General features: G+C 40.7%; 1 protein-coding gene across 5 annotated transcripts in view; it reads left to right on the forward strand.

Moving 5' to 3' along the window:
* LOC129707442 (RIPOR family member 3-like) overlaps nt 1-25,589 on the forward strand; it is a 144,605-nt gene that overhangs the window by 48,331 nt on the left and 70,685 nt on the right. For 4 of the 5 annotated variants that reach the window (XR_008725182.1, XM_055652473.1, XM_055652472.1 and 1 more), the window contains one exon: nt 23,697-23,821. Coding sequence is in view for 4 of the 5 variants with exons in the window: in XM_055652473.1 (XP_055508448.1) it covers nt 23,721-23,821 (101 nt within the window). In the remaining variant the exon portion in view is untranslated. Of the gene's footprint in view, nt 1-2,540; nt 2,752-23,696; nt 23,822-25,589 lie in introns of those variants that run through there. The other variant, XM_055652474.1, reaches the window with a different exon arrangement.

The following is a 25,589-nucleotide window of genomic DNA, read 5'->3' on the forward strand; positions in this document are numbered from 1 at the left end:
GAGTTGGATGATCAGCCATGATCATATTGAATGGCGGTGCAGGCTCGAAGGGCCGAATGGCCTACTCCTGCACCTAATTTCTATGTTTCTAAAGCTTAGTAATATACACCTGTTTTCTAAGCAAAGTAAAATAGAATGCTACAGTACATTTAAAGCCAAATGTAGATGTTACTTCCTGAAAATTAGGCATTTAATCTAAATTTGATTAAAGCAGAGAGCAAGCACATCAGGGACCCGCATCACAGCACCTCAATAAACACAATATAAAATCAATTTTCAGTTTTCAATATAAAATCAATCTCAGTTTTCAAATTATAAATCCAATGAAAATAATGGGCCTGTCCCACTTAGGCGACTTTTTCGGCGACTGCTGGCAACTGCCATAGTCGTAGCAGGTCGCCAAAAAAACGGCGACTGGACCTCCCCTACGACAATGTCTACAACTACCTACCACCTAGTCGACGTCAAGCTACGGCAAGCTACCAACAACTGGCGACCCATTAGGACGTCCAACACATCTACGACAACCTATGTCCATCCGCGACAAGCTACGACAAGGTAAGACGATTCAGTCGTAGGTACCTGTCGCCGGTTGACGTAAGTTGATGTAGGTAGTCGCCAATGGAATTCACCAAAGTCAGCACCGGCGACAACTAACGTCACCTGGCGACAACTAACGTCATCTGGCAACAACCTACGTCATCCTGGCGACAACCTACAACAGCATCTATATCAGGAGAAGACAAGCTATGATCATTGGCGTCAAGCCGACTGTCGCCTAAAAGTTTTGAACACTCAAAATCCAGCGGCGACCAGAAAAACGCTACGACTCTTTGGGCGACTTGAGGAGACAACCATACAGACGTCACCCCTGACCATGTGGCGACAGCCTAGTCGCCTGTAGTCGCCTAAAATAATCGCCTAAGTGGGATAGGGGCATAATATGTTTTAAGTGTTGACTTAATTCCCTTTCATTTGTTTGTTGAAATTTGTTTTACTTTTACTTAGCTTGCTGAGGTATCAAATTTCTGATGAGCAAGCAGGTATGCAGTTCATGATATCCATCATGTTTTGTGATGTCATCCTATGGATTATCTTGCCTAGGAAAGAAATGACAGGAATAATTACTATAGGCAACTCTAATATTCTTAGAATAAAGATCTTATCAATGGTGTAGCTAAAAGTAGTTTAGTGTTATCAGAGCAGAAGACCTCTTTCTCATCATTTCCTCGCTGAAGATAATAGGTTGAGAGATAAGATAAAGAATAGTTATTCTTTGTTTAAAAAAAAAGAGGCATAAATGAAGGAAACTTCTCAGATAAAATCAGCCCTCAGGGACAGGGGAGAAGAGGGAATGACTGGGGCATAAATGGTCCTTGATTAAGATGGCTGCTTTGCCAAGGTAGTGCAACATGAAGATGGAGTCGATGGAGAGGAGGCTGATTTGTATGATGGACAGGACTGCAACCACAAATTTCTGTTATATCTTGGGCAGAGGTATTGCCAAACCAAACTGTGATGCATTCCGGGTGCTTCTGCAGTGCTTCTGTAGATGTTGGTAAGAGTTGTTATAGACATGTTGAACTCATTAGTCTTCGTGGAAGTAGAGACATCGATGTGGTTTCTTGGCCCTAGCTTCAATGTAGTGGTCTAAGATGGATTGTTAGTGATATTTATGTCTAGGAACTTGAAGCTCTCTACCATCTCAACTTCAACACCATTGATGCTGACTGGCGCATTGGCTTTTCTTGAGGAGAGATTAATGGACCTATATGAGGAGAGAATTCGACCTATATTCACTGGAATTTGGAAGATTGAGAGATTATGTCAGTGAGACAGTAGTTTTAGAGTGCATAGTGTGTGTTTATAGATCTGCTTCCTGTATCTGAAGAGGTTACAACTCGGCATTACAATCTTGAAATCAGGCGCCTGCCATGTATGACAAAGAAAAATAAGCTTTTCTTCATTTGGAGAGTGGTGAATCTTGACATTTTCTTTTATGGATAACCATGAATCCTTAATGGACATGTATATTCAAGATTGCAATCAACAGATTTTTACTTAAGGTACCAAAGGATATGGGAAAAAGGCTGAAAAAGTTCATGATTTTATTAAATGGCAGATTGAAAAAAGGTTATTAAGGCTTACTCTGATTTTTGTTTTGTTCTTATGATGACTTTGTAATGTTTACTTAACTTGATTCCGAATTACTCTAAACTGTTCACATAGATACAAATTTTAAACCACTTCCTATCAATTAAAACTGCAGATTAGAATATAACTGATGTATCCTATGAAACATTCAGCCAGTACTTTGGATGACTAACAATAGTTAACTCAAAAGTGAAAAAGTTATCTAATTGTCAGGAACTGTGATCCCATTGCATATTTGTTAAGATTTTTTATTTATGAAACAGTTTCTACAAGCTATCTTACACAAGAATGCAATGTTCTGAACAAACATCATCAATGGCATTCTGCCAGTTGGATTAATTTACAATAGGGAATTGAAAAGTTAACAGTTTGTGTTAAACTTCATCGTAAGTAACTCTCACAGGGGATCTCAGAGTTCATAGGCAAAGAGTTTACAACAGTCCAGGAGAAAAGACGACAAAGACTAGTCAAGTCAGGAAATGCTGAAGTAATTAAATCAATGTGACAAATTGGGTCAAAATAATAGGCGATTTATAAATTCTAAAGAGACAACTAAATCTTCGGACGTCAACAACTTGAACTTTTGTATTTCTTCTGGTAAGATGGAATGATTTGTATTTACTTATACATGGTAACTCTTGATCGCTGTAAATGTGTTTCTAAACTTGGAATGTTTGAAGAATTCTTGCTAAGTATAACAATGTGACTAATTGATCAGAATCTGATGTTCCATTATAGTCCATCAGCAAAGAAACAGAATGGTTAAGATTTTTTTTTATAGGAACCAGGAGCATTATATTGTCCTACTGCTATGTTAAAATACTTAGAATGGGTCTGTTTAAATGAACAAAAAGCAATGAGTATTTGCAGATTTCCTCTGTAGGCATAAGCCTTATTTCCAGAGAAAAAAAACGTGATTTTGTATTTGTCGCAAGTCTTAAATCTGAGCCACATTATGTGATTGTTCAAACAATCAATCACTGCTTATTCTATTTGAAGTGGAGTGCAGAACCTTTTGAACCAAATAAATTGATACGACAAAGGATTTATGTTAGAATGGCATCAATGGGATTAAAGGAATCTCCTGGAATTTATTTGACCTCAATAGAATTCACCATGTGTGTCAAACAAGTGCTATAAGAGCAAACAGTAAATGGGAAGCCATTAGGTTTGTATAGCTGTTTTGCTATGTTGTTTTGCTTTACGAACAGCAACTCCAGCCAGAGCTTGTTGCTTGGAATCAAAAGGCAGTTTTGTAAGATAGTCCTCATCTTCTTCTTCTGATTGCATATGGCATGCACAGCCTAAAGTTGTAGGACTACTTGTTCTATTTGGTTTTATTTGATTGTGCACGCCAGGTTGATTGCATTCGTTGAAACAGGGCGGACCACGTGAAGGTTACAATCTCCCACCCCGTAAGATAGTCTACAATCTTTTTACATCAGCATCACATTAGAAAGAGATGGTTTGGCGCAGATCATATTCAAAACCTCGCACAATAGGAATGAATCAAACATTTTTATTTGTTGAGATTATGGTTATGGCTAATATAGATTAATATGATTAAAGGTTGGTGTATTTTGAATATTGCCAGACAAAGGGATCACAGTTTAAGAATAAGGGGGTCGGCCATTTAGGACTGAGATGAGGAAATATATTTTAACCCAGAGAGTTGTGAATCTGTAGAATTCTCTGCCACAGAAGGCAGTGGAGGCCAATTCACTGGATGTATTCAAGAGAAAGTTAGATATAGCTCTTAGGGCTAATGGAATCAAGGGATATGGGGGAAAAAACAGGAACGGGGTACTGGATGATCAGCCATGATCTTATTGAATGGCAGTGCTGGCTCGAAGGGCCAAATGGCCTACTCCTACTTTTTATGTTTCTATGCTTCTAAGTGTAATAGTAATTGTGATCAACTGTATTCTACATGTCAATGGGACAAATCAAATTTACCATAATAATGTGGATGATTAATTGATGGAATGTATATGAAAGATCAATATGTTATGGAACTTACAAGAGAAAAGTCTACTTTGCATCTTGCATTGTGCATTAAGAAAGGGTTGATTGATAATCGTATTATCAAGCAGCCTTTGGGGTTGATGGACCATAATATGATAGAATTTGACATTGAAATTGAAAGTGATGTTGTTTAATGCAAAAGTAGAGTCAAATATCCCCCAAAAATAAGAGGAGAATTTGACTGTTATTGATTGGGTTAATGCATTGAAAGGCACAATGGTAGAGAGGCAATGGTTAATATTTAAAGAAGCAAAAATTTTTTTGGGCTCAAATAACCATCAGAAAAAATGATTTGTCCATGTTCGTCCTGAGACATTAAAATGAGTTTTAAATCAAAAGAAGAAGCTTATAAAGTTGCCAGCAATAGCAGGAGATGGAAATGTGTTAGAATTCAGCAGAGGAAGATTAAGAATTTAATAAAGAAAGGCAGGCTAGAATATAAGTGTAGACAGGCTAGTGACATAAAAATAGACTTTAAGAAATCTTGCGAGGAATTAAACACTCTGCTTGGCTTCACAGAGAAAGACACTCAAAGGTCTATCAGAGATTCAAGAATCAAGAAAGAATGAGGAACTGAAAAATCTAAGTATTAGCAAAAATAGTATAGGGATTTAACAGCATTAAATAGTTGAATAGATAAGGGGGTTACCTGTGGATGTGGTTTATTTGAATTTCTAGAAGGCTTTTGATAAGGTCTTACAGAGTATGTTGGTTTACAAGGTTTTAACACATGGAATTGGAAGTTTTGCATTGACGGAGGCTGAGAATTAGTTATTGGGCGGAAATTGAAGAGTGATCCTCCTCGGGGTGCAGACTGTGACTATTGGGATAACTTTTGGGGTCCTTGGAAGAGGTTAAACTGAGGTTTATTCTCCTTACTTGATAAACATAAACACTCCACAACATTGTTTCAAAGAAGACTAGTCACACTACACTGGAAACTGTTTATTCCTCAAACAATATTTCCAAAGTAATTTATTTGAAAATTATCATTGTGTTGTCCATGTGACCTCTCTGGTGCGAATTGGCTTCTATTTTTTGTTGCGTTACATCAGTGACTATGTATCCAAAGGAGGTCGACAGCTGTAAACTTCTGGATATTCTGAAAAATATTTAAGAGACTAAATAGAGTCATAGAGTGATTCAGCGTGGAAACAGGCCTTTCGACCCAACATAACCCAGTTACATTGGTCTGCCAGAATTTGGTCCATATCCCACCAAACCTGTCCTATCCATGTACCTGTCTAACTGTTTCTTAAACGTTGGGATAGTCCCAGCCTCAACTACCTCCTCTGGCAGCTTATTCCATACACACACCACCCTTTGTATGAAAATGTTACCCCTCAGATTCCTACTAAATCCTTTCCCCTTCACCTATGCCCTCTGGTCCTCAGTTCACCTACTCTGGGCAAAAGACTTAGATTTAAATGTCTCTGAAGGGTCTCGACCCGAAACGTTGCCTATTTCCTTCGAGTCTGAAGAAGGGTCTCGACCCGAAACGTCTATTTCCTTCTCTCCATAGATGCTGCCTCACCCGCTGAGTTTCTCCAGCATTTTTGTCTACCTTGGATTTAAATGTTATTATCTTTGTCCCTTTTTAGATTTCCTTGACATCATTTTAAGGGGAAAATACTTCTTTGGGTCTCCATTCAAACTCAACAAACAGCATTTAATTGCAACAATTGGGTTAAACCCATTATAGTGTGCAGATTAGTGGTAGAATCTGGGGTTGATGATGGAAATATGGGGAGAATGATATGTGATTGATGTGTATTTGAAGGTCAGTGTGAACTTGTTGAGCTAAAAACCTTGTTTCAGTATCCTTGACCTCTATGGTTGTATAACTGCTGGAAGATGGGGGAAGTAACTGTAGCACATTGAGCACAAATAACTAAAATGCAGAAATGCAAACAACTCCTCAGCGATTTGTACCTGGCATTGACTGACGTAACTCTCCTCCCATGGTTTTCACAGCATTTTCTCGAAAACTCCCTCATATAGATATGTTCAATATAGATGATTCTCAACTCTCCTATTTTGTACTTCCTTCGCCATGATCTCTAGTACAGTGCTAGATAACTGGAGTCCTCTATTTATCAGATTATATTATTCTATGGGTTCCATTTGTTAAAGCTCTGCAATGTTCTTCACCTAGCCTTTAAGAAGAGCTAGCTAACTTTAGGTTGTGCTTGCTCGCCTTAAGTGAACTTAGCACATGTGCTGAGGCATGAAGCCAATAAGTCTGCACTAGTGCTAGCTCCAGTGGCTTCAGATGCCTGTAGGAGTTGGTCCAAGACTCAGAAGTATAGAGGAAGACAGAGATGATGGTGCCTAGAGGACCATGAGTTTTGTGCCAGGTCTGAGGTCATGATCAACAAACACACTTTTTCTTAATTAATCAAAGGTTGAGCTAGTGTATTGAGGGTAGTTTATTGACGTTTGCCTTCCCCATGTGATGGCCCCTGAGATATGGGAAGTAGTCCAGACTTTCCAAGGTCTCATTATAATCTGTTTTTTTGACAGAAGGCAGTGTGGTGCGTGTCAGCAGAGGACCTTAGTCTTGCAGATGTTGATTGTAAGGCTCTCATATGTTTCAATTAGGGTGTTGACGTTGACTCAGCCTCTGAGAATGGCAAACCTCACCCACACATAGATCACTGAGGTTTGGTTGATCTTAATTCTGAAGTGTCGTGTCTATAGGGAAAGATTTCCCATTAGTTCTAAAATTAGCTCCACTCTCATGGGAGGTTTGTTACTCAGACCCAGTAAACTAGATTATGTCATCTTCAACTCCAAGGAACTGCCTAAGAAGAAGTAACATGATAGGTGTGAATCATTTAACATTTAATAGACAATTATTGATTTTTTTTTAACTTTCAATAACTTTGAAGTTCTCTGTAGAATATCCCCTACTGAATTGAACAGTGTGCTAGATCTTCGTAAATTTTAGCAGGCGAGAAGAAAATGACTCTGCTGAAATGTCCGAAACGGTAAATTCAGAGCCACGTTCAAATGGGAAAGGTCTAAATAGTGTGCGGAGCATTTTGTGGAAAATCATTCATGGTCTTTTGCTCCATGGTCTTATCTCTTGGAAACAGTGATAAATGACTCACTGATAAGAGAGGGAGAGGCTGCAATACATTTGAATATTAGTGACGAAAATTCAAATTTATTAATGCTTTATTTATTCACACATGCATGATTTTCCTGTTAAGGCTAAGTCACTCTAAGTTACTCTAAAGAGACAGCACTCTCCTAGAACTCAGATATTAATCTACTTGAAGGATCTGCATCTTTTTGGCTCATAGGAGCAGTACAGCTGCAGTCAAATTGCATTGGGAAGGATGGATTGTGGGAGGTTTAGGAATGTTTGATAAGAGTTCTTGAGTGGTGGCCAGTTCGGGGTTTATCAAAGGTCCAGTACACATGATATCGTAGTAGGTCTTGCCATAAAAGGAATTTTCTTGGGTATACTATCAAAACACATATATATTAAGTAATATAACCATAGCATTATATTGATTTTCCAGGGCTTTTTAACTGCTGAAGCCATAACATCTTTCCGTTCAATCTGTGGGTCTTGGCAATTAATTGAATAGTTTGAAGCAATTCTGACTGATTTTCAGTCATAAAGAATTATTTATCATCTCCTACTAAGTGACACAAAACAAGAACAATTTAAAAAAATGTATTGTGAAAAACTGCAGAATCAACATTTGAAAACTCAGAAGAAAAAATAGTTTTGTAACTTGATGGATTTCCTGGCTACTCTGGAACCTGTCATTCATGTTAAAATCCCACAATTTTGGGAGAAGGGTTCTGAGAATTTGTGAGGTGCGAGTCTAAATTTACTCCATATGGCAAAATCTATTACCTGCCAAGAAAAAGAAGCAGATCTCCAAAAATTTAGTGTTCAGTTTGTTCTACTCATAGCTCAGGACGGGCCATGCAGACTTCAACAGGTATGTGGCAATCAATGCTCTGTCCTCTAAGACAGAATGAGTACATCAAGTATATTCTGATTCAGTATGTTTGTAAAACTTACAGGCAAGAGTCAGATAGTAAAGGTCTGTGCAGTGCAATCAGGAGTTTGGTGTGAAACGGTAAATGCTTTGCTGGACAGCAGTTTTCAGTTATCACGTCATTTACTCTGACCATCACATTCACATACTGGCTTCTCCATCTTTAAGCTTCTATATTCAACCTATCAGGAGAAAAGCATGTGTTTTCAGAGAGACCACCAGGAAGGTTGCACTTGAGTTTACCTAGTAAAGCATTCTCCTGCTGTTCATCAACCACGGCTCAGAGTACCAAACTATCAACCTCTCCAAACTGTTTAAAAGGGAACTGCAGATGCTGGAAAATCGAAGGAAGACAAAAATGCTGGAGAAACTCAGCGGGTGAGGCAGCTTCTATGGAGCAAAGGAAATAGGCAACGTTTTGGGTCGAAACCCTTCTTCAGATTGATGTGAGGGTGGTGGGGGGGGCGGGGGGCGAAGAAGAAAGGAAGAGGTGGAGACAGTGAGCTGAGAGAGAGCTGGGAAGGGCAGGAGAAAGCTGGGACTATCTGAAATAAGAGGTCAATGTTCATATCGCTGGGGTGTAAACTGCCCAAGCAAAATATGAGGTGCTGCTCCTCCAATTTATGGTGGGCCTCACTCTGGCCATGGAGGAGGCCCAGGCCAGAAAGGTCGGATTCAGAATGGTAGGGGGAGTTGAAGTGCTGAGCCACCAGGAGATCAGGTTGGTTATTGCGAACTGAGCGGAGGTGTTAGGCGAAGCGATCGCCAAGCCTAAGCTTGGTCTCATCGATGTAGAGCAGCTGACACCTAGAGCAGCGGATGCAATAGATGAGGTTGGAGGAGGTGCAGGTGAACCTCTGCCGCACCTGGAAAGACTGCTTGTGTCCTTGAATGGAGTCAAGGGGGGAGGTAAAGCGACAAGTGTAGCATTTCCTGTAGTTGCAAGAGAAAGTGCCAGAAGAGGGGGTGGTTTGGGTGGGAAGGGATGAATTGACCAAGGAGATACGAAGGGAGCGTCTCTGCAGAAAGCAGACGGGAGGAGATGGGAAGATGTGGCCAGTGATGGGATCCCATTTGAGGTGGCAAAAATGTCGGAGGATTATTTGTTGTATATGACGGCTGGTAGGGTACAAGGTGAGGACAAGGGGGACTCTACCCTTGTTATGGGTGGGGGGATGGGGAGTGAGAGCAGAGTTACGGGGTATAGAAGAGACCCTGGTGAGAGCCTCATCTATAGTAGAAGAGGGGAACCCCCGTTCCCTGAAGAATGAGGACATCTCCGATGCCCTGGTGTGGAACACCTCATCCTGGGTGCAGATCTCGATAACCATTAGTATAGGGACACCTCTAGGCTGTGTACTCAGTACCCTGCTCTACTTACTCTGTACCCATGACTGTGTAACCGGACACAGTTCCAACTATATCTTTAAATTCACCGTCGACACCACCGTTGTTGGATGAATTACAGGTAATGATGAGTTAGAGTGTCGGAGGCAGATTGTCTGATTGAATGGCGCCAGACAACAAAATTGTTCTCAACATCAGTAAGACCAAGGAGCTGATTGTTGTCTTTTGAAGAAAAATACCAAGAATACACAAACCTTTCTTCATCGTTGGGTTGGTGGTGGAGAGAGTCAACAACTTCAAATTTCTGGGTCTGCATATTTCTGAACATCTGTCATAGGCCTGGCACATGCCAGCATAAAGAAAGCCCATCAACACCTCTACTTTCTCAGAAGATTGAGGAGATTCAGTAAGTTAGCGAATACTCTCTTGAACTTCTACAGGTGGATGGTAGAGAACATATTTACTGGATGCATCATGGCCTGGTTCGGTAACTCGAAACCTCAGGAATGTAGGAGATTGTGAAACGTGGTGGACATCACCCGGTCCATGACACGTACTGATCCCCCCCCCCCCCCCCCCCCCCCCACCATCAAAGGGATCTATAGGAGGCTCTGCCTCAAAAAGACAGCTAGCATCATCAATGACCTTCACCACCCAAGCAATACTCTCTTTTCACTCCTGCCATCAGGAAGAAGGTATAGAAGTATAAAAACTGTGATGTCCGGGTTCAAGAACAGCATCTTCTTTGAACACTACAAACTATGAATTATCGCCATTGCCTGACCTCTGTTTGCATTAATATATATATTTTTTAAATTGAAGGTATTTAGAACCATATAACAATTACTGTGAAACAGGCCATCTCGACCCTTCGGTCCGTGCCGAACACAGAATCTCCCCTAGTCCCATATACCTGCGCTCAGACCATAACCCTCCATTCCCTTCCCATACATAACTATCCAATTTATTTTTAAATGATAAAAAACGAACCTGCCTCCACCACCTTCACTGGAAGCTCATTCCACACAGCTACCACTCTCTGAGTAAAGAAGTTCCCCCTCATGTTACCCCTAAACTTCAGTCCCTTATTCTCATGTCATGTCCCCTTTTTTTTATCTTCCCTACTCTCAGTGGGAAAAGCTTTTCCACGTCCACGGGAGAAGTGTTATCTATGAGTACTGTGTTTACCGACCTGTTGTGCTGCTGCAAGTATGAATTTCATTGTTCTGTTTTCTGTACATATAACAATTAAACACTCTTGACTCGATCTGTAACCGGCATAGAAGTGGAGGTACCATAAAATCAAACTCCTACTTTCATGTCTCTTAATATCATGATTTTGGATGATTTTGCACAACTTCATCCAGAGATATTAAAGGCAGAAGTTTGACAAGCATATAATAGGACTCCAATAGTTAATTCTTGTTGAGGCCAAAGAAAATGGTAATTGATGAGGTGGCACATGAATCTGCCCCACTCATTCAGTAGGATAATAATTGTGATTCTACCGCTGTCACTTTGTTAATGCCATGTAGAGATTTTGCCCTCATGTCAAGAAGTGCTGCCTGAAGTTGGGTCGTAGACTAGAACTGCTACAGGTCATTCTACAAGATATTAAGTACAGTTCAGGTTGCCCCAATACAGAAAGATTTGCTGACTTTGAAGAAGGTGTATAAGAAGTTTATCAGGATGCTGCCTGGATTAAGAGGGTATTAGCTATAATGAGAGGTTGGACTAACTCAGCTTGTTTTCTCTGGAGCTTCAGAGGCAGACGAGATATCTGATAGAAGTTTATAAAATGATGAGAGGAATAGAGAATATTTTTTTTTGCCATGATGTTAATATCAAATATCAGATGGCATAGCTTTACGATCAGAGGGGGAAATGTTAAATGAGATGTGCAGGGGGAGTTTTTTTTATGCAGAATGTTTGATACCTGGAATTTATTGCCAGGGGTGGTGGTGGTGGAGGCAGATACAACAGTAGTGTTGAAAATGCTTTCAGATACAGGAATATGCAGAGAATCGAGTGGTATGGATTACATGCAACCAGAAAGGGTTAATTTAATTTGGCAGCATGTTCAATACAGACATTGTGGGCTGAATGGCCAGTTCCTGTTCGCTCTTCACCATGAGCTAGTCAGTGCAACAATAGGAGGAAAGAGCATGTGATGGTATAACTGGGATATGATAAACGGAGAGCCTTAGATTTCTGAGACATTAGTAATTTTTCAGTGAGAGGTGGGACAATTTGGATAGTGTTACCTGAATAGAGCTGGGACCAATTTATTTGTGGGTAATTAGCTGGTGTTCAACCAAAATTGAACAACTAAGGTTTTCCAAGATTTGAAGCAAGTGCAGGAAATATCTTTTAAAATGTGGGATATTATGTCAGCAAATCTAATTTAGATAAGAAGATACAATGAGACACTATTAACATAAGAGTGACCAGATAATATAAGAGGAGGGCCAATATGTTGCAACTTTACCAAACGCTGGTTAGGTTGCATTGTATACAAGTTCTGGTTGTTACTAGAAGGAAGATGTGATTGCACTGGAGATCGTGCAGAGGAAATTAACGAGTATGTTCCCTGGATTGGAGAGCTTTAGTTATGGGAAGAGATTTAAAAGGTTGGCTTGTTTCTTTGCAACAAAGGAGGTTGAGGGGTGACCTGTCAGAAGTATGTAAAATTAGATGCTTAGATGGTGAAACTCTTTTTGTTCCCCCATGGCTGACATTAAAAACAGGATGACATATATTTAAGGTAAGAGCAAGAAGTTTTCAAGGGGAACTCAAGGGTAGGTATTTTACACAGAATGGTTAATGTCTGGAATGTGCTGCCGGATGAGATAGTGGAAACGGATACAATTACTATGTTTAAGGGACATTTAGCTAGGGACACTTAAGGGAGATTTAAGGGACACTTAACTAGGCAAAGCATAGAAGGATATGGTCCTATTGAAGGAAAATGGGATAAGTATAGAATGGCAATAAGGTCAGCATGGACGTGATGGACCAAAAGGCATATTTCTGCGCTGCATGATTTATGATATCAGCCTGCAAATGTAAAGGTAACATATTTTATTAACAGTATAACTGCTCCAATATGTTGAACACGGATATGATTGTGGATTTGCATTAATAGTGGTGAGCTAAGGACGTTTCTTCTCAGCAAATATTTCCAAACCAATTGTGTCTCAGATTAAAAATTCATAGTGTAGGGGGTTAAGGGGAGTGGACAAGTATTGAATCTGTGTGTAACTGCTCCACGGCATAGAAGTTTAACTAGACTGCCTGAAGATTGAGTGCTGCTAATGAATACACAAAAGCTCTATAAGTGGATATTTCCCATTAAAAACTGTGACTAATTGGCATCACATTCATTAGCATAGTGACAGTGATTCATTGCTCTACTTTACAGCTAGGCATGGATATACAGTATTAAGGCAAAATGAACCAAAGATTCCAAGTACTGACATTCCATTTGTCTCAGAATTTCAGAAGCAAAGTTTTTAGTATGAAAACATACTGGAAAACTTGTCAGCCTGATTTTAAAGCTGATGTAGTTTAGCTACCCAAGACAATAACACCTGAATTTCATTCCATTGAAGTGAATGTAAATTAAATTTGAACAGTTTCTCCAATAAATGTATAATCCACAAAATTAGGGTTACAACAGAACCCCAAAGACAGTGAAGGAGTAATTCAGCGGGTTAGGCAGCATCTTTGGAGAACATGGGCAGATGGTGTTCCGTGTTGGGACCCTTCTTCCAACTGATTGTAGGGAGGTAAGAATGCTGGAAGGCAGGAGAGCCAGGACCAAGCGTGGCAGGTAATAGGTGGACACAGGTGAGGGTTGTTTTTTTTGACAATTTGAGAACTGTATATTGCCACTTTAAACCAATGCATATTTTGGCAACTAACTTTGAGATGTGTATTTTCAGCCATAATTTAATACAGTGGTCTCCTGCAGAGACTGAATAAAATGAACATCTGTTTAAGATTGTCTTGTTTCTAGGCAATTATTGATCTGGTTATAATTAGTCCAAGCAGAGACAGATTTAGTTTTCAAGGAAATTATTGTCAGGTTACTTTCTAAACCAAAATAGTTTCAGAGTAGTATTCCATTAATATACTACCCCAGATTCACAGAAGTTCCATTTCACATAAGGTTGCAGCTGATCATGTAGCTACTAAAATATAGTTAATAGATGCCTTCATGTTCTGGTTTAGGTTTAGATTCAGGTTTATTATTGTCACGTATACCAAAGTAAGCACGCAGGTACAGCAGGCAGTGAAGAAAAATAATGGCATGTTGGCCTTCATTGTGAGAGGATTTGAATTTATGAGAAAGGAGGTCCTACTGCAGTTGTACAGGGCCCTGATGAGACCGCACCTGGGGTATTGTGTGCAATTTTGGTCTCCTAATTTGAGGAAGGACATTATTGCTATTGATATTATACGTAAATACAATCAAGTCAAATTCAAATGCAGAGTGCAGGATACAGTTCTCAACATTGTAGGGCATTAGTTCCACACACAATGTCGAATGTCCGCATTGGGGTGGAAGTGAATCGGACGATACCTGAGCTTATGGAAGGAACGTTCAGAAGACTGATAACAGAGGGAAAGGAGCTGCACCTGAGCCTGTTGGTTGGACCGTCAAATTTCTGTACCTTCTGCTAGATGGGAAGACGAAAGAGTGACTGGGTGGGATGTTTTTAATTATGTTGGTGGTTTTTCTGAGGCAGCTTGAAGTGTAGATAGAATCAATGGTGAGTAGTCTGGTCTGCGTGATAGACTGGGGTACGTTTTCAACTTTCTGCAATTTTTTGTGGGCTTGGGCAGAGCAGTTTCCAAACCAAACTGTGATGCAGCGCAACAGTATGCTGTCTGTGGGCATCTGCAAAAGTTTGTGTCATTGGAGACATGCCAGATTTCCTCAGCCTCCTCAAGAAGTAGAGGCATTGGAATGCTTTCTTGGCTGTTGGATCTGAAGACATAGTCAATAGTCAATAACGTAGGTTTTGAGTGTTATGGCAGTTGACATGTCACAGTTTAAGGATAAGGGGGAAATCTTTTAGGACCGAGATGAGGAAAACATTTTTCATACAGAGAGTGGTGAATCTCTGGAATTCTCTGCCGCAGAAGGTAGTTGAGGCCAGTTCGTTGGCTATATTTAAGAGGGAGTTAGATGTGGCCCTTGTGGCTAAAGGGATCACGGGGAATGGAGAGAAGGCAGGTACAGGATACTGAGTTGGATGATCAGCCATGATCATATTGAATGGCGGTGCAGGGTCGAAGGGCCGAATGGCCTACTCCTGCACCTATTTTCTATGTTTCTATGACATCACCAAGCTGAACACTGGGCAGCCAGAATATGAAGGTAAACTAAGCTATTTGTTTGAGATATTAAGAAAAGCTACCCAGTTTCACATGATTCTTTGAGCCTCTAGATGACTCATTTCAGTGAAGTGTCAAACACTACTGTCATAGTCAAACGCTGACCCGACTGAGGGAAGATATACCCATCAGCTGTCACAAAAAAAAATGTATTTCCATTTGGAAAATGTGTTAACTTCTATACTTGCTTTGTTGAAATTGCAAGTTCTTTAACTTGTTAAAAACTTGGAAATAGAAAATAAAAAAAGTTTGCCTTGATCTGGGCAAAAGCACAATGATGCTAGGTAGTTCTGTACTTGGTTGTCACACATTCCAGTGCCCACAAATACAGAACCTTTATTGTTAGACAGAACATGGATACGAGCTGAATTTTGGAGGTTAGAAGAGAGTGAAGGTTTTTTGGAGGTTAGAAGAGAGATTGACTACCTTAGGCAACAAGGAAACATTTGAGTGAATGTAGCATTAAGGTGCTCTTCCAGTAGTGTTGAATTCAATATGCTTCAAAATGGGAAATCACTCCAGTAGTTGGAGTTACACATCACTCAAAGGAAGATGAGTATTGTTGGTGGAAGTCAACAATACTTTCACATTGTTGTTTGGAACAATATAATTGTACATGTTGTTCATCCAGGCTACTCCCACAACACCTCCCAAACCCTTGACCTCCACCAGCAAGAAGAACTAGGACAGCAGTGCATGTGGACACCATCACCTACAGATTCACCTCCAAGATCTTCAAAAGAGGAAGATCTGGGCTGTGCGGTCTCGGCCGTGTGCCTTCAGACACACAGCTGTCTAAAGTGGCCACTTGAGCCACTCAGTTGTACATTTGAATATAAGTAAACTTCGGCACTGAATTTAGGCATGCTGAAATAATTCCCAGCCTTGTTAACTTTGTAAAGCTCTCATGTGAGCCTCTGGTCTAAATTGAGAGAGCAGACCCACAATCTATTCAACAAACCTATGACATTCATATGAGCACTGAATCATTGCTTGCAGATATTGTGTCAGATTTTTCCATCAATCTTGCGCACTAGCACAGTAGACACATTTTGTTAGTGGTTCAGTACTACACAGGCAAAATATTTTAGCCTGGTTATCCTCAACATTGAATCTAGACACTCTAAAGTTTCATAGTATCGTCAAACATGAAAAGAAAAGCTAATCCCTCAGCTGCTGAATCAGTACTTCTCCATTTTGAACAACACATGCGAGAAAGCATGGAATCGTATTCAGTTTCAAGTTGAAATTAGTTTATTTTTATATATACGAGGGAGCTCATAGAGGAAACAGTGTGCATGATACATCAATAAATGCAACACAAATTCAAAGCAGCAGAATGGTGCAAAGATTATAGTACAATCTGAAGTTGTGCAAAAAACCTCAAGTGAACTTTTATGTTGATTGCAACGATTTTGTGCTTTGTCGTCACCGGTGCAAGGGCAGTGTCGGAGCTGCTTTGATTTAGTGATGATTGACAGGATACTTTCTACACTGGATCTAATGGCTTTCTCAAAACTGAAACAGATAGAAAATAAGGAGCAATGATCATAGGTATACCCGGACGTGTTCTAAAAACCTGTGCAGACAAACTGGCTGGGGCTTTTACAGACATTTTCAACCTCTCACTTCTGAGGTCTGAGGTTCCCACCTGCTTCAAAAGGGCATAAATTATACCAGTGCCCAAGAAGAGTAAGGTGACGTACCTCAATGACTATCGACCAGTGGCACTAACGCCTGTGGTGATGAAGTGCTTTCAGAGGTTGATCATGGTACAAATCAACTCCTACCTCAACAAAAACCTGGACCCACTGCAGTTCGCTTACCACCACAACAGATCAACGGTGGATGCGATCTCGCTGGCTCTCCACTCAGCTCTGGACCACTTGGACAACAAAAACTCATATGTCAGGCTGTTATTCATTGATTACAGCTCGGCATTTAATACAATCATCTCCTCCAAGCTGGTTACCAAACTCGCAGAACTGGGTCTCTGCACATCCCTCTACAATTGGATCCTCGACTTCCTCATTCACAGACCACAGTCTGTTCGTATTGGTGGAAATGTGTCAGCCTCAATAACAATCAGCACGGGAGCACCTCAAGACTGCGTGCTCAGCCCCCTGCTGTACTCACTCTATACTCATGCCTGCGTAGCTGGTCATAGTGCGAATTCCATCATCAAGTTCACTGACGACATCACTGTTGTAGGATGTATCACTGATGGGGATGAGTCAGAGTATAGAAGAGAGATCGAGCGACTGTCCATATGGTGCCAGCACAATAACTTGGCCCTCAACACTAGCAAAACCAAGGAACTGATTGCAGACTTTGGAAGGAGTAGGATGGGGACCCACGGTCCCATTTATATCAGCGGGTCGATAGTTGAAAGGGTCAAGGGCTTCAAATTCCTGGGCGTGCACATCTCTGAAGATCTTTCCTGGTCCGAGAACACTGATGCAATTATTAAGAAATCACATCAGCACCTCTACTTCCTGAGAAGGTTACGGAGAATCGGTTTCTCAAGGAGGACTCTCTCTAACTTCTACAGGTGCACAGTAGAGAGCATGCTGACCGGTTGCATTGTGGCTTGGTTCGGGAACTTGAGCGCCCTGGAGCGGAAAAGACTACAAAAAGTAGTAAACACTGCCCAGTCCATCATCGGCTCTGACCTCCCTTCCATCGAGGGGATCTATCGCAGTCGCTGCCTCAAAAAGGCTGGCAGTATCATCAAGGACCCACACCATCCTGGCCACACACTCATCTCCCCGCTACCTTCAGGCAGAAGGTACAGGAGCCTGAAGACTGCAACAACCAGGTTCAGGAATAGCTACTTCCCCACAGCCATCAGGCTATTAAACTTGGCTCGGCCAAAACTCTGAACATTAATAGCCCATTATCTGTTTATTTGCACTTTATTAGTTTATTTATTCATGTGTGTATATATTTATATTATGGTATTTGGACACACTGATCTGTTCTGTAGTCATGCCTACTATGTTATGTTGTGCTGAAGCAAAGCAAGAATTTCATTGGCCTATCAGGGACACATGACAATAAACTCTCTTGAATCTTGAATTTTGAAGGCTGTTTTAAGACAAGCTTCACGTAAAGTGTCGTTATGATCCAGCACCATCTTAAAATCATCTGCATTGATCTACAACAATGGGTGCTGTAAATATTCATTAGCACAAATGTAGCACGACTACTGAGGAGCTGCCTCAGTCCTGAAGAATATAGCTGTCAATCTAGGTCTGCACGAGGCAGTGAACAAACTAACATCATGTTAAACTAAGACCTTGTCCTCACCATGCTAATGTTTGCAGGTGTACCTGTACATGACAGCATAGGTCGGAGGTATTTTAGTCCAGCTAGAAAGATTATTCAGGGTGAAGCAGAGATTGATAGCAGATTTTATATATATATATATGTTTTCATTTTAATATTTATATATTATATATATATATATATATATATATATATATATATATATATATATATAATTCAATGGAAAAAAGATTATAGTTTATTAAACAATGGTTGTAAGAGTGCCAGATTGTTTATGCCGTTGAAGTGTCCAAACTATTTTGGATAGGAAAGCAGTTCTCCTGGAGTGATGGAATGCAGGCTCTACTCCACAAACCCCAGGATGTGACTTTTCGATCTCGGCCAATTCATCCGATGAGGCTGTATCTGAAGGACAGTTAATTACCATCAAGATAGACAAATCTGAAATTATGGTCCCTTTTTTAATAATTTACATATTTTAACTATATATTTTTTTTACTTCAATGTCCCTATCAGACTAAAGCAAGAAATGCAAGACTTTTTTGCTGATCTCAATGCTAACAACTAAATCTCTCTTTATACAAAAACATAAACACCAACCTACATTATCTGGCATCATTTTCACTCCAGCAATATAGCACTTTAAATCTGCTTGTGGTTACCTACTAAAACCATTTATTGTACATGTACATGTCTTATTATTTGATGTACATTATTTGATGATCAAAAGGAAATCAAGATGTGTAGAAAAAAGCTGAAGGATATATATGCTCCCCGATTTACGGTTTCAACTTACGATATTTTGACTTTACGATCAGCAAACGCTCGGCCACGGTAGTGATGAGCACGCCACTTCCGGTCACGTGATCGCAGTGTATTAAATGCGTTTTCGACTTGATATTTTCGATTTACGATGGGTTTATCAGAACGTAACCCCATCGTAGGTCAAGGAGCAGCTGTACTTTGAAAAAGGGTCACATTAATGCAGCAGTTACTACAGCTGACTCTGCGGACCTGGTTCAGTTTCTGACCTTGGGTGCTGTTCATGTAAGAGCTCGCACATTGAGGTCATGTGAGCTTCTGTTGGGAGCTCCAATAAAGTTATTGTAACTACTGTGTTTGACTAGAGCCGATTTCTTCCTCTCCGCTGTTATCAAATTACTAAACGGTCTACCCATAAGGGTAAGGAGTAAGGGGAAGAGGAGTTCCAATCTCCTAACCTGCTTCATTACGAAACATTGCACTTTTTTCACTTTCTCTGTAACTGTAATGCTATATCGCTGTAACATTATATTCTGCACTCTGGAATTTTTCTCTATTGTACTTGTGTATGGCTTGATTGTATTCGTGCATAGTGTAATTTAACTGGATAGCTTGTTGACTGGATAGCAAAGCTTTTCACCATATCTCGATACAGGTGATAATAATAAACCAATACCAATACTGGCTTGCATCTGGTTGCGCAGAATCATTTCTTTCTACCAGAAGAACCATCAGTCCCTGACATTTGTTTTGATAAATAATCAATAAAGAATCATGAAGCCTCATGCAGGAAAACAGCCATATTGGTGGAGGCGCGACTCACTGTTGCAGCGGCCCCTACAGCTTGTCTGTCTTTTTTTATTTTTTGTCTTGTTAAATGTAGTTGTTTGTGTTTTTTAAATAGTTTTTTTAACTGTGTATATGCGGGGGACGGGGGGAGGGAAGGGGGAACATTTTTAAACTCTCTTCCCTGTACGTGAGACCCAACCTTTTTCCTGTCGGGTCTCCGTTGTCGTTGGGGCCTAGCGCCGTGGAGCGGTCTCCAGCCTGAACGACCTGGAGGCTCCAGTCACGGAGCTTTTGGAGCTGCGGACTTACCATCGTGGGGCTGGCCGGTATCGGAGCGTGGGGAGCGGTGGTGACTCGCTGCTGCGGCCCGACCACGAAGCTCGGAGGCTCCAGCGACGCAACCTCTGTGGACTGTCGGGGTATCGGGAGCTCGCGGGTCCGGGTGGAGAGACCGCTTTCGCAATGCGACTTCTCTAGCCCGTGTCGCGGGGTTGGAACGACCCGGAGCGGGGCCGTACATCGCCCGGCGCGGCTTCATGGCCGTGGGACATTTTTCCAGCGCCCGCCGGGGGCTCCAACTTTGTGACATTTAGACCGGAAGCGGGGCATCGTACATCGCCCCGCGCGGCCTAATCATCGCCCGCCTGGGGCTTCGACATCGGGAGAGAAATGGAAAGCAGGGGAGAGAAAAAATTTTGCCTTCCATCACAGTGGGTTCACTGTGATGGATGTTTCTGTAAATTGAATTGTGTGTATGTCTGTAGGAAATTATCTTTGTTTGTATGGCTGTGGAAACAGAGTTTTGTTTGAGCTTCACTGAGGTTCAAATGACATGTAATCAATATTGATATGTTGGCTTCTTGTGTATGTACTTGAGACAGTATTCTTCATTCTGCTTCAGTATCAAAATCATTCTATTCCTTTCAATCATGGTGGTTCAAGGAGGGTCTCGACCCAAAACGTCACCCATTCCTTCTATGCAGTGATGCTGCCTGTTCCGCTGAGTTACTCCAGCATTTTGTGTCTATCTATGGTGGCTCTGAAGTTTTGTATTGACAAGTATTTCTTCTGCCTATGAGCATTTGGCTAGGATTGGTAAAAGAAGAAAATAGATTTGGGCTAGATCCTTAAAACAGCAGCAAAAATATTGGCTAAATTATAACAAATAAAATGATGGATAGACAGAAAAATATTTCTACATACTGATTTGCAAAATGTGGTTCCTTTTTGTAAATGTGGCATTTTCGCCAGTGAGATGTGGCACTTATGTTTTGTGGGAAATGCAAAGATTTCAGCATATTTTAAACAGCATTAACATATTAAACTTGTGCCAAATATAAATCTTTCAGCTGCAAAGATGGATGTCATCTGTTTTGTAATGGATGTTATGTTTCTGGCTGTGGTTGTTTTTGATCAAATCTATTGTGAAGAAGTTTTAAATGGAAATATAATGGATCATTTTAAGGAGATGAATGCTTGGAAATTCATCTGTGCCTGTGCTGATATATTAATTGGTCGCTGCATGGTCCTGCAATTACTTTTTTGTTTGTGAGCTGGAAGATTGATATTTAGCTCAAGCCAAAGTATCAGATTCTACTAAATCAGGGTCACATGAGGAATGGCCTTTTCTAAGTGTGCTGTGCCAGTCCAATCCATCTAATAGGCACTCAATCAGACTACTCTTAACCTCGGTATAAGTTGTCATTAATGATGTTAATGATGGGCACTTACACACTTTGTATGTCGAGTGTGGATTTCACCGGGACCAGTCGGCTCCACATCTCATCACTGACTTAGTCAACACATGGATTAAAGACCTAAACTCCAGAGGTGAGGTCAGCACAACAATACTTGACATATGTGTCAATGAGGAACCTTTGTAATGTCGACAAGCGTCTGAAGACAAACACTCCAGTGGTTAGAGGTATACCTTGAACAATGTAAGACAGTTGTGGTTGTTGGAGGTCAGAAAGTAGGGAAGTTTGTCAATAGCTGTACACTGTTCAATTCCATACTCAACTCTTCAGCATGTGAAGCTGCCCAAGCCTGCAAGAAATGTCTCATGTGACATTTAGGTATGGGCCAAAAATGGCAAATAACATTCATATCATAAATGTACAAGCTAATGACCGTCTTCAACGAGAATATCCAACCATAAATTCTTGGACATTCAATGGCATTAACTTGCCGAGCTTAATATCCTGGAGAATCTACATTGTCAGAAACTCAGCTGGACCAGTTAATACATATCATGGCTAGGTCAGAGGCTATGAGTCTTAAGGGCCTGTCCCACTTACGTGACCTTTACAGGCGACTGCCAGCACCCGTGACATGTTGAAAATTCAGCGGCGACCAGAAAGACGGTACGACTCTTTGGAGACCTCTCACGACCACAGGAGATCTCATGACTATACAGGCGACCCCTGGCGACATGTCGCGAGTGACCTCTCATGACCATAGGAGACCTCTCACGACCATACAGGCTGTATGGTCGTGAGAGGTCACTCGCGACATGTCGCCAGGGGTTGCCGCTGAATTTTTAACATGTTGAAAATTTTGGTGACCTATCACAGGTGCCGGCAGTCGTCTGTAAAGGTTGCATAAGTGGGACAGGCCCTTTATGATGAGTGACTCGCTTCTTGAGATCCCAAGTGCTTTCCACCATCTACATAGCTCATGTCAGGAGCATTGTTGAATCCACCCAAGATGCTTGGCACTAACCATCCACCGAAACATTTATTTCCTTCATAATTGGCATTTAGTTGCTGAAGAGTGTACCATCTACAAAGTGCACTGTAATTACTTGCCCAGGCTACTCTGATTGCACCTCTAAAACCCATAAGAAGAATAAGAGTTTTGAGCGCATTTGAACGTTAGGCACAAACAACAAAATCATCACATTCTCAAAAATTAAACAAATGTGTGTTAATTGACACTATCTTCACAGCATGACTGGGGGTGAACTCAGCCCAGTCCATCACAGGCATGGTCCTCCCCTCCATCGAATACATCATCTATTTGTGGAGCTGCTTCAGGAAAAGCAGTAGCTATATTCAAGGATCCCCACCATCCAGGCCATGACCACTTCTTAGCACTACCATCGGGCAGGAGGTACAGAAGTCTGAAGTCCCACATTATATTGCATTGCAGGAACAGCTACTTCCCTTCAACTATCAGGTTCTTGAACCAACCAACATAACCCTAATTCTACCTCGGCATTTGTGCACGATGGTCCATCTCTCAAACTACCGTGGGTTTGTTTATTTTCCAAATTATATTTTTACACTTATGTCTTATTTATTTTTGCACCGCCTTCTCTCTTTTAGAAATGTTAATTATAATTTATATTTAATTTATGTATAATTTGTTTTTGTGTGCTTGTCTGAGTCTATGTACCTGTGTCTCACCGTACTTGTGCATTTGACAATACACTAAACTCAGTTTCTTAATTTCACTTTTAGATGGAGTGCGTCTGTGACTATTGGTGTTTCAGGAAGGAGAAATATACTCCAGAAATAAAACTAGCCTGTCCTGAAATTACAGTTTATCAAGACATGGTTACCTTATGAAATTTTAAAATATGTCCACTTTAAGAAGCCTTATTATATAGAAATCAATGTTCAATTGGTAATAATATTGCATGTGATAGTTTTAGTTTCTAGGGGCATCACATGTGCTTGAATCTCTTCAGTGATTCTTCAGATGTCACTGTTAAAATTCAATATTATGAGATGCTAAGGTGCTTTTCCAACTTAGGACAAAGCAGAAATATCTTAACATAAAAAATTAATAACTGCTTATGTAACTTTCTTTAAACCTTCACCCGTTCAAATATTTGTTTCCATGGTCCAGGGAATATATATTTTTTCTACTCTCATATTTGATGTATTTTTTATCTATTTTTAGGAACCATATCCGTCCCCAGGGACAATGTCTGTGAAACTGCACTTTGCCTCTCCTGCTGATTCAAGTGGGCTCAACCGCAGCCGTTCGTTCACTGGCTTTAGTTCCGTGCCAAGCAGACGATCACAGTGAGTATAATTGACTATCACAGCTGGCAAGCTTGAAACTGTATTGCTATGAAGTGGCACTGTAGAGGGCTATCAAACCAATCTGAAGAAGGGTCTCAACCCAAAACATCACCCATTCCTTCTCTCCAGAGATGCTGCCTGGCCCGCTGAGTTACTCCAGCAATTTGTGTCTATCTTCGGTGTAAACCAGCATTTGCAGTGCTTTCCTACCAATTTTATATAAGGTCCTTCATGAGGTTTAATGTAAATGAGACTTAGGTATTTTGCAACTTAAAAGCCCATTGTCCATTATCTTCCACCATTCTAGAGAATGAGGACGTGGAAGAAGATAGCTGGGTGAAAAAAGTTTTAGAAGAGATTTTGTGGGTAGATGATTGCACAGGGACTTTTAATTAGTGGTGAATGGCAAACAAAATGAGCAAGGAATCAATCAGGTTTGGATGGATGGTGGCTGACACAAATTATAGTGGGGTCAAAGCAAGATTGTGACGATAACAACTAGATTCAGTTGGAAAATGACTGGTAGGAATTGAGAACATCAGCATGAAAGAAAAGAAACTGAAGCAGGTCTATTGGTTAAAGCCATCTTCGGCATGTGAGCCATTCTCAGGCCCCATACAAGTTGACAAATGTTTAAAAAAAACATTACATCCATTTAATTTGACTGAACGTCCTTGGTGAACTCCATGCTGTTTAGGCCAGAAACAAAATTCCAGGAGTTATCACCATTTGGGTTTAGCTTAAAACTTTCATAATAATGCAGTAATCCTGGTAATCGTTGAAAAGACAAGTACTGCAGATGCTGGAAAACTGAAATAAAACAGAAAATGAAGTGTTGCCAGGTTTGAATCAAATATATTGTTGAGGCCACAAAATCCTGTGAAAAGCTTTGATCTGCTCTTTATGAATCAATAATTGAAACTAGTCTGCCAGGATATCATACCAAGAGTATATTGCCCACAAATTTTCACAAGTTACAAAGAGATTTCTTACTTTAGGATTGTATTCCTGGAATATGGAAGATTAAGAGATAATTAAATGTTTTTAAGAGTGAGATTTATAAATAAAATGTAAATCATCTTTGAATGTTTCACAAACAGTCAAAGCTCCTTGAACGTTTTGACAATCATCTAAGTCAGAGGCAGGCTCTAGCCGGCTGTGAGAATTATTTTATTCTGTGCATGGCTTGTTCTCTGTCGACCACGTGATGGGATTTATGTCTGTACTTTGCTTTGCCAATGAAGATCAGATGGCTTCTGAGTGGAAGTTTTCACTGGGGATTTGAATTAAATAAATGCAGGCTTAGCAAGTATGTGAGAAGCTCGCATGAGTCGCTTGCCAGTGCCAGGAAATTCTAGACTTACATTTGTGTTTAAAACAGTGAAGGTCCTTCTTAAAGAAAAAAATAGTTTGTGGTCGCTTACACTGTGAAATGGAATCCAAACCAAGAGAACACAATAGATCACAGAACAATAAATTTATGGGCTCCCTTCTAGATGCAGCATTAGATACCATATTTCCTGGTGTCCAACACGCGATTTTTGTACTCTAGAATAAGGTCCGAAAAATTTACCTGCGTCTTGGAGGCCGAAGATTAGACAAGCAATGCCACTCTCTTAATGACTGCTCTGCGAAACCTGCCATGCCTTTGACCCTGGAACTGTGTGAAGTGGGAAGCGGTTGTAAAAGGACAGCGCTGCTGTGGGGGGGGGGGGGGGGGGGGGGGGGGGGGGGTTGGGGGACAGTTCCTTTCCACAGTTTGTGGGGA

Source organism: Leucoraja erinacea, chromosome 21 (assembly GCF_028641065.1).
Source record: "Leucoraja erinacea ecotype New England chromosome 21, Leri_hhj_1, whole genome shotgun sequence".
Lineage (NCBI taxonomy): Eukaryota > Metazoa > Chordata > Chondrichthyes > Rajiformes > Rajidae > Leucoraja > Leucoraja erinaceus.